The sequence below is a fragment of the Rhinolophus sinicus genome, linkage group LG07 (assembly GCF_036562045.2).
Source record: "Rhinolophus sinicus isolate RSC01 linkage group LG07, ASM3656204v1, whole genome shotgun sequence".
Lineage (NCBI taxonomy): Eukaryota > Metazoa > Chordata > Mammalia > Chiroptera > Rhinolophidae > Rhinolophus > Rhinolophus sinicus.
Genome location: NC_133757.1, coordinates 88,417,052 through 88,434,081, shown reverse-complemented (window position 1 = coordinate 88,434,081; position 17,030 = coordinate 88,417,052). Strand labels below are relative to the sequence as shown.

At 34.3% G+C, this 17,030-nt stretch overlaps 1 protein-coding gene across 6 annotated transcripts in view; it reads left to right on the top strand.

Moving 5' to 3' along the window:
- PPP3CC (protein phosphatase 3 catalytic subunit gamma) overlaps positions 1-17,030 on the top strand; it is a 74,434-nt gene that overhangs the window by 26,719 nt on the left and 30,685 nt on the right. For all 6 annotated transcript variants that reach the window (XM_019714490.2, XM_019714473.2, XM_019714500.2 and 3 more), the window contains exons 2-4: positions 4,375-4,572; positions 5,468-5,592; positions 15,264-15,375. In XM_019714490.2, coding sequence (XP_019570049.1) covers positions 4,375-4,572; positions 5,468-5,592; positions 15,264-15,375 — 435 coding nt within the window. The remainder of the gene's footprint in view (positions 1-4,374; positions 4,573-5,467; positions 5,593-15,263; positions 15,376-17,030) is intronic.

The window sequence follows — 17,030 nt, the reverse complement described above, 5'->3', positions numbered from 1 at the left end:
AAATCTGAACAGACCAATAACAAATGAAATTGAATCAGTAATCAAACATCTGTCAACAAAGAAAAGCCCAGAATGAGATGGTTTCATTAGTGAATTCTACCAAATATTTAAAGAAGAATTAATGCCAATTCTTCTCAAACTCTTCCAAAAAATTGAAGAGGAAGGATCGCTCCCAAACTCATTTTTTGAGGCTGGCATTACCCTGACACCAAGGCCAGATAAGGAAACTACAAGAAATGAACACTACAAACCAATATCCTTGATGAATATAGATGCAGAAATTCTTAACAATATGTTAGCAAACCAGATTCAACATTTACCATGATCAAGTGAGATCTATCCTGGAATGCAAGGATGATTCAACATATTCAAATCAAATGTGATACACCACATTAATACACTGAAAGATAAAAATGATGATCATCTAAATAGATGCAGAAAAAGCATTTGACAAAATACATCTTTTCATGATAAAATCACTGAACAAACTGGTTATAGAAAGAACATAACTCAAAATAATAAAGGCCTTTTGTATGACAATTCCACAGCCAACATCATACTCAACAATGAAAGACTGAAATGAAAACTTTTCCTCTAAGATCTGGAATAATACCAGGGTTCCCACTTCACCACTCCCATTCAGTATAGTACTGGAAGTCCTAGTTAGAGCAATCAGGCAAGAAAAAGAAATAAAATGCATGTAAATCAGAAAGGAAGATGTGAAATTATCTTTGTTTGCAGATGATTGTCTTATATATAGAAAATCCTAAAGACTTCACCAAAGAACTGCTAGAATTAATGAATTCAGTAAAATTTCAATATACAAAATCAAGATATAGAAATCAGTAGTGTACACTAATAACAAAATATTTGAAAAAGATATAAACAATCCAGGAAGGATAGCATCAAAAACTATAAAATACTTAGGAATAAATTTAACCAAGGAGGTAAAAGATCTTACACTGAAAACTACAAGATTTTATTGAAAGACATAAAAGAAGACACAAACAAATGGAAAAATATCCTGTGTTCGTGGATCAGAAGAATATTATTAAAATGTCTGTACTACCCAAAGCCATCTATAGATTTAGTGCAATCTCTATCAAAATTCCAATAGCATTTTTCACAGAAATAGAGAAATCAATTCTAAAAATTTGTATGGAACCACAAAAGACCCCAAATAGCCAAAGTAATCCTGAGAAAGAAGAGCAAAGCTAGAAGCATCACACTTCCTGATTTCAAACTATACTATAAACCTATAGAAATCAAAATGGAATGGTACTGGCATAAAAATGGATGCACAGACCAATAGAACAATCGAGTGCCCAGAAATAAACTTGTGGTATATAGTCAACTAATATTTGACAAAGGAGTGAAGATAACTCAAGGGGAAAGGATAGTCTCCAGTAAATGATGTTGGGAAAACTGGATAACCACATGCAGAGGAATGTAATTATACCCTTAACCTTACACCACTTGCAAAACTTAACTCAAAATGGATTAAAGGCTTGAATGTAAGACCTGAAACTGTGAAATTCCTAGAAGAAAACATAGGGGAAAAGCTCCTTGACATTGGTTTTCGCAACCTTTTTATGGATATGACACCAAAAAGCACAAGCAACAAAAGCAAAAATATCTGGGACATATATATTTTTTTAAATGGAGATTTAAAGTTTAATTGGAAAGTTCCTGCTATTTCCTTCATCACCAAAACCTAGCAGGATTTCTTTTAGTCTTCTCAAGACTGTGGCTGTTTCCACTCCTATGAATCACCGTCAACTACAGTGTGTATAGAACTAAGTAAAAGAAGGGAGGTAGAATTCAGAGCTTCTAAGATAGTTAGGAGTAACTTGAGGGGCAGTAGGACCCACTCTTTTCAAGCTGAACATTCTTTTTTCCTGCTTTGACAGACACTGATTTTATTTGCCTTAACCTAAAAACCTAGAAGTCTTCTGGAACTTTCTGTTATGTGTGTCCCAAGCCAACCTTAATTCCTCTTAATGTTCCTGGCTCAGCTGTGTCCCATTTCTCCTAGCAGGGTATAATCCCCTTGATCCATTTTAACCTTTCTTTTGCTTTCATTTAACTGACTTGTGTACTTGTTTTGTTTTAAATAAATTGCAACTGAAACATTTGAAAGAAAAAAATAACTCTGAATTTCTCCCTCAGGAGCTCTTTAGATTGTTGTTATCTCTACTTACATAACTTTTATGATATATAAGAAAAGTGGGTTTCCTTTTTTGTAAACTGTTCTCTGATTACAACTGAGTAATACTGGAGGAAAATTATTTTTATTAGTAGTAATAATACTACTGGTGGAAGTAAAATAACACTACCTGTGTTATGGTACTTTTTTTTTTATGATTCCAACATATTTGATTTTATATTATTTCATGTTTTTAGTTTATTGATCAATTTCTTTGATTTACAAAGTGGGAGATTAAAAAGAGCAGATTTTCTGTGGGGTTCATTTCAGAACTGGGAAAGGGCTGAACCTAAGAATTTAAAAACCAAAAAGAGGTAAATTAAGTATGAAAAGGGGAATGGTTAAGTGTGGACTCTTCCATTTCTCTATTTTTGGGATCAAGATTTCAGAGGACAGGTGGTTCTCTGAAGTCACCCACAAGAAATTAGATTAAATATATCTCTTGATTGAGCCTCATGTAAATTTCTCTAAAGGAAGTTTCTCTGAAGCTTATACTCTTATTAGTTTTGGTAATTCTTTCTACCTTTTTTTAATTATAAGGATGTCAAACATATTACAACGCTAGAGAGCACCGTATTATATGAACTTCCAACTGAACATCACCCAGTTTCGACAGCTAGTAACTCGCTCCGTCTTTTTTCATCTGTCCCACTGCTTATTCCCTGTCCCCTCATTATCTTAATATAATTGTGTCAAATAACGTATGATTTCATCTGAAAATATTTTACTAAGAATCTCTAAACTATAAAAGATTTTTTTTTGTTATTGTTAAACACAACCATAGTACCATTACATTTTAGTAAAAATTTCAGGAAACCTGTTCAGGACTAACCTTTCACCCTGTCTTAGAGACTCACCAGGTGAATAAATGAAAGATTTACCATAATATTTTATTTTTGTTTTATTGTAGAAGTAGATTATCCTATTAAAGTAGTATATTGATAATCCATCTTATAACACAGACTTATTTATCCTTCAAATTGGGATACTTTTGAGGGTGAAAGGGGACACTATTAACAATTAGTTGAAATCTAGGCCTGACCTGGGTAAACTGGGATAATATATATCGTCCTTTATCTCAATGTAGTATTTATTGGTCAATAGCTGCTATTGTATTTTTCAATGAGCTTTGAATAGTCAGAATGAGTCAAGTGTAGCTAAGAGCATGACAAAACTTACCATAGGACTTTCTTTACTTATAAACAGTACAAAATGGTATGGATAGATCAAGTCTAAAATTTTTAAAGTGCCTGTAGATTTCAACTTAGTTCTTAATAGCACTTCCATAAAGCTAGAAGTGGAACCACCAGACATAAATCACATGTTAAAATGAGCCCCTCCTTTTAAATTTGTGGTTTATAGACTTGTGGCTATCAGATCACAGGGAATCTAAAGTAGACTAAATTATAATGTTGGTAAATGAGGCAATTTTAAAATGTTAAAAATATTTGTTGTTAACGTTGCTAGTTCACCATGAATTTATATAAACTTTATATCCATTATAAGTTGAAGTTGTTGGCATTCCAGATTAGAAAACACCACTAGACCTTCCGTATCTGTTCTTAAGAATATGCTGTTACTATATAGCAAGTTATTCTCAGGAAGGGCTGCCTCCTTTTAGTGGGGTTCTTGTTATCAGTAATATTTTAAGCAATTATCTTTTAAGAATAAAGTATACAACTATAATTCCCCTGATCAGGAAAAGAAATCAAACTTCTGAAACATAAGGTTTCATTAGGTCAGTTCTTTGGAAGACATAAATGCTCTTGTGTCGTGATTTCTTTTCCTCTTTTTTAACCACAGTTTTTCATTTTTAACATCTTTTCCATAAATAAATATTCGTATTGTCTAGTCCCTTGTCTCACTTTTAGTTTATTTACTGAATCAACTTCAAGTCTTCAATATTTATATGTAAAACATTATAATTTATGCACACACACGTACACATACACCTTTTAAATGACTGACTTTAACCGTGGCCTTTTTAAAAATTGGAATCGATCGTTTATGATATACAATATCTTGGAATTTTTCCCCCACATAGTTCTTGTGGTATGGATATGGAATCATGGTACTATATTAGGTTTCACTTGTTACATTAAAGAAATGTGTTCATGGTTGTTCTCTATACATTTAAGTATTTTAAATAATTTTTTCTCTCTTTTTAGCTGTTCCCTTTCCTCCAACCCAGCGGCTTACTTTGAAGGAAGTGTTTGAGAATGGGAAACCTAAAATTGATGTCTTGAGAAACCATTTGGTGAAGGAAGGGCGACTGGAAGAGGAAGTAGCCTTAAAGATAATCAATGATGGGGCTGCTATCCTGAGACAAGAGAAGACCATGATAGAAGTAGATGCTCCAATCACAGGTATGAGAAGTGTTTGCATGATGGTACTAAGAGTTGAGAAATGATCACAAATAACCAAGTAAAATGTGTGATGGGGCAGCCAGATGGCTCAGTGGGTTAGAGCACGAGCTCTCAACAACAAGGTTGCCGGTTCAATTCCCGCATGGGATAATGGGCTGTGCCCCCTGCAACTAAAGATTGAAAAACGGCGACTGGACTTGGAGCTGAGCTGCGCCCTCCACAACTAGATTGAAGGACAACGACTTGGATCTGATGGGCCCTGAAGAAACACACTGTTCCCCAATATTCCCCAATTTAAAAAAAAATGTGTGATGATTTTTCTAGGAATTAGGAGACGTTTTTAGGATTGTTTAGTATATTTGTGGTTCACTAAAGAAATACAATTTGGGGGCCGGCCCGGTGGCTCAGGAGGTTGGAGCTTTGTGCTCCTAACTCCAAAGGCTGCGGGTTCAATTACCACATGGGCCAGTGGGCTCTCAACCACAAGGTTGCCGGTTCGACTCCCGCAAGGGATGGTGGGCTGTGCCCCCTACAACTAGAAAGAGCAACTGGACCTGGATCTGAGCTGCGCCCTCCACAACTAAGACTGAAAGGACAACAACTTGAAGCTGAACGGCACCCTCCACAACTAAGATTGAAAGGACAAAAACTTGGAAAAAATCCTGGAAAAATACACACTGTTCCCCAATAAAATCTTAAAAAAAAAAGAAATACAATTTAAAATGTTTATTATTTCCAGTAGGACTGTTTCAGTATTGCTAGATTTACTATAGTTATAGAGCAGTCCAGTCAAAAGTGAAAGTGATTTAAAAGTTAAACTGTGATCTCTATTGGTATAATTCCCTTTTTCTTTTAAAGACATAATTTTTTACCTCACCCTGTGTCTTTTCTCTAGTGTGTGGTGACATTCATGGACAATTCTTTGACCTGATGAAGTTATTTGAAGTTGGAGGATCACCTAGTAACACACGCTACCTCTTTTTGGGTGACTATGTGGACAGAGGCTATTTCAGTATAGAGGTAAAAATTAAACTGGATCTGTTGGAACTATCATACTGTCTTTTTTTTTAAATCACTTTCCATTCTTTAGTAGAAGAAATTTAAATGAGAACACTGACAGAATTTATAAACTTTGTTACTTTCAGTAATTAAAGTGATAGAGATGTTTTAATTGATATAAAAATATTTTCCTTTTATGTTTAAAATATAAAACTATTTTAGGACCTAACGCAAGGCTTGAGGATGGTGGACACCTTCCACTATATATAGGGAGCATGTTCATATTTAACGTCCATTGATTCAGCTGTACACGCTTGGCAAACAAAAGAGAAGTAACTTTGAAATAGGGTAGGTAATCGAGTTTATACTGTTCCAAAATAAACAGGAGATGAGGAAATTGAGTCTTCTTGCTATTCTTGTATTTAGTTTTGCCTCTCCCTCAGAGTGTGTACTGAGTATGTTTCTGGTGATTAAAGGTTTATTGTTCATGTAGCATCTCTCCTAAACACAACTCCACTGTCTCGCTTGGGGCTCAACCAAAGAAGCAGCAGTTGTTCTAAAACTGCCAGAAAAATAAATCACAAGAGAAATAGACCTTCCTCTTTAGTTAGATAAGCAGGACCAGAAAAGTTCAATGTTACCTGCCAGTTCCTCAAGTTCATTTAGTATCATCTATGACGACAAAGGTTAATGAGAGAAACTAAGAAAAAGCACATTTTCCCTCCTGCTTAGTCAATTCCTAGTCTCTAAATAGGTCCCTGGGCTGGATGGAGATCATACTCGCAGACAATAACATTGAAAAGCTTCCCTCTTCCTATGAACATCATAGTTCAATAGACAATAAGTCAAAAGTATGGATGTTTGAAAGACACATTGAATGTTTATTTCTTTGTGTGTTTGCTAGCATGAGGTTTTAGAGGCTGAAGAGAATACAGAACTTAGTGAAGTTTTAATTAGTCATTTAATGAAACAACTTTTTCAAAAGATAAATATTGTGCCAAATCGTCTGATTATTAACTCACATACTTTAAGAAATTTCAGTGCATTAATATATTCAATAAAGCACATACAAAAAATCCACAATGATTTTTATACACATAAAATATATTCAGAATATTTTGTTACGTGTATTTTTCCTCATTCATCAACGAATGTTCCTTGAGTGCCAACTTTATGGCAGGCTCTGAGGATAAAATAATTAAGATTCATGCTAGCTCTAGGAGCTGACAATCAAATAAAAAAAGTACACTTATGAACAGATCTTTCAGTATAATATGAAATTGTTTATTTAATCATCAGCAGTATTCTTCATGTTAGGACCTAGCACCATGCCTGACACATAGTAGGCTCTCAGTATTGTTGAATGAATGAATCTGAGTAAGTCATAGTTTGTATTTGGCTTTATCCTGTTATTTGATGTTTGGCTAACTTAAAGGGTTTTTCTGGACATCTTAAGTGATAAATGAATCAAAACTTTGAAGGGACAATGCTTTTTATATCAGTTTTAAATCTAAACTGTAGGGTATATGTAGTGTTTGTTGGAAGTCATTTACTTATAAGCCACCAAGATTATAAACTTCTGTAGGTTACAGCTTAGTCCAACATGATACAAGTATATACTTGAACAATAATTTTTTATCAATGTTTGTGATGAGCACAAGTGTGCTGTTTTTGTCAAGTGAATGAAAATAAGATAATGGAACCCCTATTACAAATTTTTGTTATAAATAGTTCTCTTTTTTTTTCTTGTAGAAAAATTGGGAAATGCAGAATCTAAGAAAATAAAAACTTTTGTAAATCAGAGATCATTGCTGTTTACCTTTTATTATATTTCCTTACAGTCTTTTTTTCTGCATTTATGTTTGTGTATATATTTTTTAAAGAAAATTGAGATCGTTTTGTACATCACTTTTTACAGTCTTTTTTCCTTACTCAGCATTGTATTGAAAGCACTTTTCTCTATCATTAAAATTTCTCCAAAAGCATGATTAATGGTATAAATACCATGATTTATTTCACCATTCCTCTGTTCTTGGATAAATAGATTTGTAACAGGTCCTGCTTATTGCCTACCTTTTTTCTCCTTCTTTACTGTCAAAATCCCTATTTTGTTGACATAAATGGGATGGCGGATTCAGGGAGGACCTTTGATTTCAGGGAGGAAAGGTCCTTATCCCAGCCCCAGGGAATGAATTTTTGGCAGTCTGAACTAGTCATGGCAGTCCATTCCCTGTCACCAGTGGGTTGGTCTAGGGGTAGACGTGGATCCTGTTTTGCCCAGTAACATATAAAGGAAACTCTGCTGGGTGTTTGTTTTATTTTTTGGTGTGTGTGCGTTGACATGTTTCTTTGCAGGTGTAAAGACTCTTGCAAGGTGAAAGCTTTTGAGCCCCCATTCCACTATGTCATTTCATATGTGGATGTGTGTATTGTAGCAGCCATGTTGTGACCGTGGGGCGGTGCTTTAACTAAGGATGAGAAGCAGACCCGTTGCGAATCGCAGATCAAAGAGGTAGAGAGGGCACGGTTTCTTCGTGATGATATTGAGCTGGTGCACTAAACCTGGACATCTTACCTCCAGACTCCTTGTTTCGTGAGATGTTTAAATGTCTTTATGTTTAAGTGGCTTAAACAATAGTTAATTGGGTATTATATCACTTGTACTCTTAAGTGGTACCAGGCTGTTTTCCAGTTAGTTCTGTTCTCTATATTGCTGCAGTTAACATCTTTTTGAATATATCTTTGATAGCATTTCTGATATTTCCTTAAATCGGATTCTTACAAGTGAAATAACTAGAAACAGTGTGAGCATTTTTAAGACTTGATACGTATTGCCAAATTGTTTTCATAGAACCTTATTTCACTTTATTTTCTCTTTCCATACTAATAATTTTTATTTCTTTGAGCCTAGATGAGAGAATCAAGGCATGATGGTTTTGTTTCCATGCCCAGAGCAAGCACTTATCTTTTTCTGAAGCAATGTGGACTTTGATTAGTACACCAGAGACTGATCCAAACGTCACTGATAAAACAGAATAGTAAAGTTTCACTTTTTCTAAGTCTTTTGATGTTCCTTCTTCATTTGTACCTGTTAGAAAGAACTTCTTTTGTGGTAGGGGAAGCTAACTAAATTTCAGTTTCCTTTAATTGATTTTGCAATAAGAGAAAAGATTAAAGGGAACATTTTCTGCATAGGGTATGTTGTACTAAATGCACAGGAGCCACCAAAGAGAAAATGATATCAGATGTAAAGGTGGTATAAATGTTATCAGATGACCAACTGATGAACAATTGTTGACATACAGAAATGATTCTTGAAGTGGAATAAAGTTCTGTTCACATAGAAATAAATAAGTAATTGAGTGTCTGAACAGATCCTCTGATAATCATGGCCTTGTCGTTGAATTGTATTACACAATTATACAATTGCATTCTGATGTATAATCTAAGGAAATAAAATTTGAGACTAGAGGCTGAGAAGTATATCAACTGAATTACGTTGCAGTGTGGATATGGATTGTACTTTTATATATCTCATTACTTCAAAAAGGTAAGTTGGTTTTTTCAGGAGGCAGAAATAAAGACCCAAATAAATCAAAAGATATATACTGTTCTTGGTTTGGGAAAGGTAAGTATAGAGAGGAGAAATTGCTTTCTAAGTTTATATATGGATTTAATGTAATTTTTCCTTGGAATATTTTGTGCAAGTTATGTCAAAAACAAAAGTCAATCAAAAAAAGAAAAAAGCCATCTAAGTATATGTGTATATGTCTATATATTTAAGTTTTACAATGTTTATTTTGTAACATCTGTCTCAAAATGTACATACATTTTGATCCAACTCCCATTTTTTGAGAAATTATACTGCGATGCATTCATAATTATGTACAATGACCTGTGAATAAATATTTTGTCACAATAATTGAGAGGTTCCTCTGACATTTAATGAGCAGGGTCCAGGTATACAAAACACCCTGCACTATGCAGGAGACTCCTTAACCACAAAAATCATGCTTTTCAAATGGTCAGTAGTACCTGGGTTGAGAAACATTGTTAAATTCTGGGAATATGGAGATGAACAAGCAAAGCCAAGTCCTTTGCTGTGTTTTTTTCTTTTTTTATTTGCTGTGTTTTTTAATGAGAAGGACAGCACTGTGTATTTGTTTAGTGTCTGTGAAAATCAGCTCAGGGTGAGGGGCTAAAGAGGGACAGGAGTAGCTAATTTAGATGGAGACCAGGGAAGGCCTGAGGAGGTAGCATTTGAACAGGAACGTGACCTGAGGGGAAAAGCCACGCACAGAAGTGGGTGGGGAGTACATTCTAGGCTGAGGACACTACAAGTGTACAAGCTCTGAGGCAGGAGCCAAGACTTAGGCCGGCAGTTCCCGAATAGTAACAAGGCTGGTGTGGCGAGACAGAGTAATGAGTAAGGAGAGGGAAGATGTGAGCAGTGTTTCTGAGAGCTGGGTGGGGGCTAGATCATGTCAGGCCTTGCAAACCACAGGAAGGAGTTTGAATTTTATTTTGAATGTGATAGGAAGCCACTGGAAAACGATTTTTTTGAGCTGGCGGGTGACTTATTCACATTTATGTTTTAGAACAATTACTCTGGCTGGTATGTCATGTGAATTGACTATAGGAGCCCCTGAGTGGGTGTAGGGAGACCAATGAGGAATCTAATCCAGTAAGAATAGGCAAGAGATGTTGGTGACTTACATTTGGCAGATGGAGAAAGAAGCCTTTGGATTCAGAATTTTGAACTCTTTCCTTTTTGAGAGGTGGTGAAATCTCAGTTGAATTAATCAAGCTCCTCAGGTCACGGCACCTTTACTACTAGACTTTGCAAGGTCCCCCTCTGTTTTTGTTTTTGTTTTTTCTTATCTGTGACCTCTATTTTCCTTACTCTCTCTTCCCAGTGTACATGTTTCTCTTGTATTTGGTATATGCCTCAGAATACGTATAATACATTATATTAATTTTTTAACATAAGGTGTTTATGGATAAAGTATTTTACTTTTACATAAATGTTACAGTGCTGTTCCATGGTTCTCAAACTTTAACGTGAATCATAAATATCTGGAGGGCTTGTTCAAAAGCCCGTTTGCTGGGTCCCCCCCGCCCTCAGAATTTCTGATTCGTTAGGTCTGGGATAGAGCCTGAGAATCTGTGTTTCTAAATTCCAACGTGATGCTAATGATGCACCACGCTTTGAGATGAATGTGACCACACTGAACCACTGCTGAAGCTCTGTTTCTGTTTGTTTTGCACTTATCATTATGTTTTCAAGATCTGTCCAGAGTGCTGTATGTCTCTAGTTCATTGCTTGCTGCCTGCTGTATGTATAGTATAATGCACCTCTATGACATTTCAGTTTTCTGTTCTCAGTGATGGTGACGCCTACGTTGCCTCTAGTTTCTTTCTACAGCGAACACGCTTCTGATATAAATCCACTTATGGTCTCATGTTTCAGTTTCTCTATGGTTTATGAACAAGTGTGGGATTGCTAGGGAGAAGGGTCTATACCTTTCTACTTGAACTGACTAATGCCAAATCACTCTTCAGAATAGTTGTACCTGTCTAGACTCCTACCAGTGGCACCTAAGAGTTCTTATTTCCTCACATCCCTCTCTCTAGAATTTGGTTGTATCTCATTTTCTAATATTTACCAATATGATGGGTATAAAGTAGTATCTTATTGTTTCAATTAATCTAATTCCTAAGGAAATCGAACATTTCATGTTAGCCATTCCATTCTTATACTCAAGGATAAGAATTTCTTGTATGACCTTTCAGAGATAGGGTAAGCACATACAAGCATATTTACATAATCTGTTTTTAAGAAATAAATGTGCTGATCAAATATATGGTGATGGAAGGAGAACTGACTCTGGGTGGTGAACACACAATGGGATTTATAGACGATGTAATACAGAATTGTACACCTGAAATCTATGTAATTTTACTAACAAGTGTCACCCCAATAAATTTTTTAAAAAGAAAGAAAAAAAAAAGAAATAAATGTGCTTATCATTACATTTCCCGTTAAGTGGTGCTTTATCTGAATCTCACAGATTTTGATATGTGTTGTTTTTATTATCATTCAGTGTTTTATATTTTAAGAATTCTCTGTAACCCTAGGACAGTGAAATGTGGTATGTTTTTTCTTTCTAGTCATGCGGGATATTTTTGGAGTTAGTATTTTGTTACTGATTCTAATTAATGTAATTTGGTTAGAGATCACGATCTGAATTCCCTCTTTGGAATTTGTTGAGACTCCCTTTGTGATGCAGTACCTAGTATATTTTTTTGTGACTATCCCATGTGTACTTGAAAAGAATACATTCTCTATTTGTTGAATTGTTCTCTATAACTTTATTTTTTCTGCTTGTTCTAAGTTACTTTTGGGTTTCTGTCAAGATTTCCAACTACAGTTATTGATTTATCTGTTTCACACCAAGGTCTTGTCAATTTATTTTTTGGTTTGTTTTTATTTTACATAATTGCAGAATGCTGCTATATTCAACTTACTATTATATTATTTTTTTTATGTGCTTTTGTTCAATTTCATGGTGTTTTACCCATTTTTATAAGTCCCCTTTTGGAATTGCCTTTAGAGTTTGCTGGAAACTTTTTCATCTTTAGTAATATCAATAAAGTTTTATTCTTTAGAGGGTGTTTTTCAATTTTGCAAACAGTTATGAGCCAGCTCTGAAGAATTTTTCCCCAACCTTGGCTTAAAATGACAGATGTATTTGTGTAGGGGTTTTTAAAGGTCTTTAAACTGACTCAGAAATTAAAGCCAAAAAACAGTGTCACCTAATTGTTTGGGTACATTGTAAATACTGGGGGTTCAGAACAAGTTACCCCAAGATGTGCCTTTGTGGTGTGGGGGAGGAACAAACTTTCCTCTATCCTAAAGCTTCTTCTGGCCAGTCTGATAATTGAATAGACACGAGACAGATTAGCAAGAGAAAAATAATCAAATGTAATACATACGTATGTTTGGGAACCCTGCATACAGGAGAGTCAGAGACCCCACATGCATGAGAGGTTCTAGTCCTGTCAATTGTTGCTTGTGTTTTAACGTTGTATGTGAGATATGTATATTTCATGATTAGTATATGCTGTCGATCTTCGTTATTCACAGATTCTGTATTTGCATATATGCCTCCTTGCTAAAATTTATTTGTAATCCCCAAATCAGTACCCATAGTGCTTTCAAGGTCCTATGCCCTCTGAGCAGAAAGAGCTAGGAAACATATATATGTATACTAATCTACATGTACACTCACGTTTTTATTTATTACTGTATCTAATTGTGTTTATCTTTAAAAACACGAGTTCATATGATACCTCTGATTCCAATTCATTACAAGGTTCCTTCTAGTCTTCCCCCTTTCCTGGCTCTCATTATGTGCAGTGTGTTCACTTGTCTGTTCAATCCTAATATATCTATAAAATAGACATATAACAGCCAGCTCATATTGTGAAAAACAGATTTACTGACTAGAGTTACAGTATTGGTGTCCTTTTCTTTGTCTTTTTAGCCTTGTAGTATGCAGTCAAAATGCTGTTTTCCAAAGTTACCTGGGTTAGTTCTTTTTTCCCCCATCTCCTTTGTTGCTTTGTTAGCCATTTATAATACAATTAGGTTCATTTGTTACTGTTTATATTTCATTTGTGGTTTCTTTTCACATCCTGGTTGAGTCAGTTATTTATTTTGGGGGCGTATGTAAAACGTCACTGTGGTGCTTGATGTCAACGCTATCCTTAAAGGTATGCCTTGGGAAGTGGCCCTCCCTCCTCATCCCTCCTAACCTATTCCAGTCCCCCTCCTTCCTTCCCCTCTCCTCTGTGCCCCCTGTAAGTAACCAATCTCTTTAGTTTCTGATTTATGCTTCAGGTATTTCTCATGCACACAAGTAGATTCATGTGTATTTCTTATGTCTCCCTTATTACATTGACTGTTGCGTACTATAGATATTCTTTTGTACGTACTTTGTTTTTTTCACTCAGCAGTATATCAGGGAAATCACTCCAAATTAGTTTAAAGTGGTCTTTCTCACTCTTTTTTTATACTTCATTGTGTGACTATATCATAATCTCTTCAGCCTCTCTCCTGTGTATGGTCATTTAGGTTGTTTCCAGTAGCTTGCTCTAACAAGCAATGCTGCAAACTTGTGCATATGTAGTTTCTTATTGTTGGAGGCGTATTTTCAGATTAGACTCCTAAAAGTTATCAAAAGTTAAGTGAATATGTAGTTTTGTTAGTTTTTGCCAAATTGTTTTTTCCCATGCAATTTTTTAATCCAGTCAGATTTACCCATCTTTTCTTTTTTGACTTTCAGATTTTTAGTCATTAGTTAGTTTTCCCCCGTACTAAGGCTAAAGCAGAACTCATCCACATGTTTTCTTCTAGAATTCGTATGATTTGGTTTTGATATATTTAGGTCTGTATCCATTTGTCATTTATTTGTGTTATGTGAGATATGGATCTAATTTTTTTTAACTGGCACCAGTGGTCCCAGAGACATTTATTAAGAAATACATCGTTATCTTAGTGATTTAGGATGCCACCTTTATTATATACCAAATTTTATATGTACTTGATTAATTTCTGGGCTATTTTATTCCACTGGTATATTTACCTATATATGTGCCAGTACCACTGCTTTAATTGTAGAAACTTTATGTTTTAACACCCAACAGGGCTAATCCCCCCTCATAATTTCTCTTTTCCAGTGTTTTTCTGGCTGTTTCCTAATCGTTCTTGCATGTTTATTTTTCCATGTAAATTTTAGTATCAGTTTGTCTAACTTCATGGAATAGCTTGTTGGTATTTTTATTGGAATTGCAATGATTTTTTAGGAAGAACTGTAATTTTTTAATGTTGAATCGTCCTATCCAAGAACACGGGGTGTCTTTTTGTTTGTTCATATCTACTGTGTGTCTTTTAGGAATGTTTTAAATTTTTCCTGGTATGAGATTTGCACATTTCTTGTTAAGTTAAATCCTGTGTGTTTAATCTTGTTACTGCTATTGTAAATGAAGTTTTCTCTATGAGTATGTACTATTTATGTTTTTGTATATGAAGGCTATTGATTTTGTAGGTTAATTTTATATCCTCCCATGTTAATGAGTTTTTTTATTATTTGAGTTTTATCATTGATTTTTTTGGAGTTTTTAGGGTATACTATTATTATATCATCTGCAAATAGAGGTAATGTTTTGTTTTGGTTTTTTTTACCCATTCTTAAGCCACTAGTTGATTTCTTTTATCTAATTCCATTGGCTAATACCTCTAGCACAGTGTTGAATAGTAGCAGAGACAGTGGATATCTTTGCCCTATTCCTAATTTTAGTGGAAATGTCTCTAGTGTTTCTCCATTAAATAAAATACAGGTTTTAGGACTAAGGTGTATATATGTATGGGCAGCTTTGTCACAGAGTTCTAGATATTTGAATAGAACATAGGAACAGAAATTAAGGAAAGATTTCTATTTAGGCTACTCTCTATGCTCTGCCAATTCTAGGGCAATAGCATATCACATTCAAAGGCTAACGTTTCGTGTTTCAACTTGGGAATAGTAATTAGATATGCCATTACAGCAAGTCATTTGAATTTATATAAATTATCTTTATGCGTTCTCATAGTCACAAATAAAAATTTTATGCTTGTATTTGTCTTGCAGTGTGTGCTGTTTTTATGGAGTTTAAAGATTAATCATCCCAAAACATTGTTTCTGCTTCGGGGAAATCATGAATGCAGGCATCTTACAGAATATTTCACCTTCAAACAGGAATGTAAGTATAATCACTTCTCCAGAACTTTTCTAGTTACCCGCTAGCCAGTCCCAAAATAAATCAAACATAAAGAAAAAAGAAAGGAATGGAACTCAAATGCTTCCTGTTTTTTTTGTTTTTCTGTTAAGAACACTAGGATTCTACTTTTTAACACATTTATTTTGAAAATAATTTTTGTTATTTTCCCCTATGTTTATAAAGTAATATATTTGTGATATTTGGAAAACAGGAAAGTCAAAAAAAGATAAAAATTGTCCACAATCATACCAGTTAAAGATAATCAATATTATCTCAATATTTGGGATATAGTGTTTTATTCTTTTCTGTATATATAAAAATCTGTCATAAAATAGTTCAAATATATATATTCAAATGTCTTTAAATATTCGAATATATTTGAAATAAATTTGGGCTCATATTATGTGTACTGATAAATAAATTGCTCTTTTCACTTTGTGTAATAGCATTTTTCCCATCATTAAATATTTTTAATGTGATTTTAAAATGTTATTTTAATGTTTTTAAGTATTCCATTTTATGAATATGCTATCATGTACATAACCAATTTATTATTAGGTTGGTGCAAAAATAAGTGTGGTTTTTGCAATTGTTTTTAACCTTTTAAACCACAATTACTTTTACACCAACCTAATAGCAACTGACATTTAGATTGTTTCCAACCATAAATAATACTGTAATAGTGAAAAAGTTTATTATTAAAGGTAGACTTTTTTTGAAAGTTAAAATATTACTAGCTGATAAAAAATATTTCAAAACCTCACAGATTTCTTTGACCAGAATCTAAGTACTTCCAATTGGCTCTCAACTAACATTCAGTGAGATAGTGAGCATATTGGGGATGTTTGGGAGAACTTGCCCCAGGGCATTTGCACTTACTGTTTCTTTTTTCCCCAGAGACCTATCTGCTTATCAGGCCTACATCCTTAGTACTTCATTCAAGTCATCTCTTCAGATATTTTCTTCCCTGGTTGCTTTTTCTAAATTAAAATTTCATCATTTTACTCTCACACCCTGCTTTTTTTTTCATAGTATCTATCAACACCTGAAATTTATGTATATTATAAATATAAAATTTATCCCTTATAGGTGGATTACAATTTGATAGTGTCCCATATACCCATATTAACTCTCATTACCAATAGCTTCCTACATTGGAGTTGATAGTTGTAATGACAGTCTTCCAGTAGCATCTGAAAGGAAAAGTTGTTCTTATTACAAGAAATTTTAAGAGTATGGACACTTAAAAAAACATTTAAAAAAAAATCCTTCTGACAGAAAAGTCAGCTTCTCTTGGGCATTCCAGCCCTTGGGACTTATTAGAATAAATACTGTAAATCAGTAGATAATGATCAGGAAGTTTAAAAAAATTTGATCTGCTGTTGATGAGTGTTTAAATTTGTGTAAAGTATTTCAAGAGCAATTTTGGAATATCTGTAAACATTCTGACCCAGCAGTTTGACTTCTAGGAATTTATACAAACCAATAGATTGTATTGGTTTTCTAATGCTGCGTAACAAATTACCACAAATGTAACTACTTTAAAACAGCACATTGATTATCTCACAGTTACTGTAGGTCAGAAGTCCTTGTGCAGTGTAGCTGAGTTCTCTGCTCAGGGTCTCACTGAGCCAAAA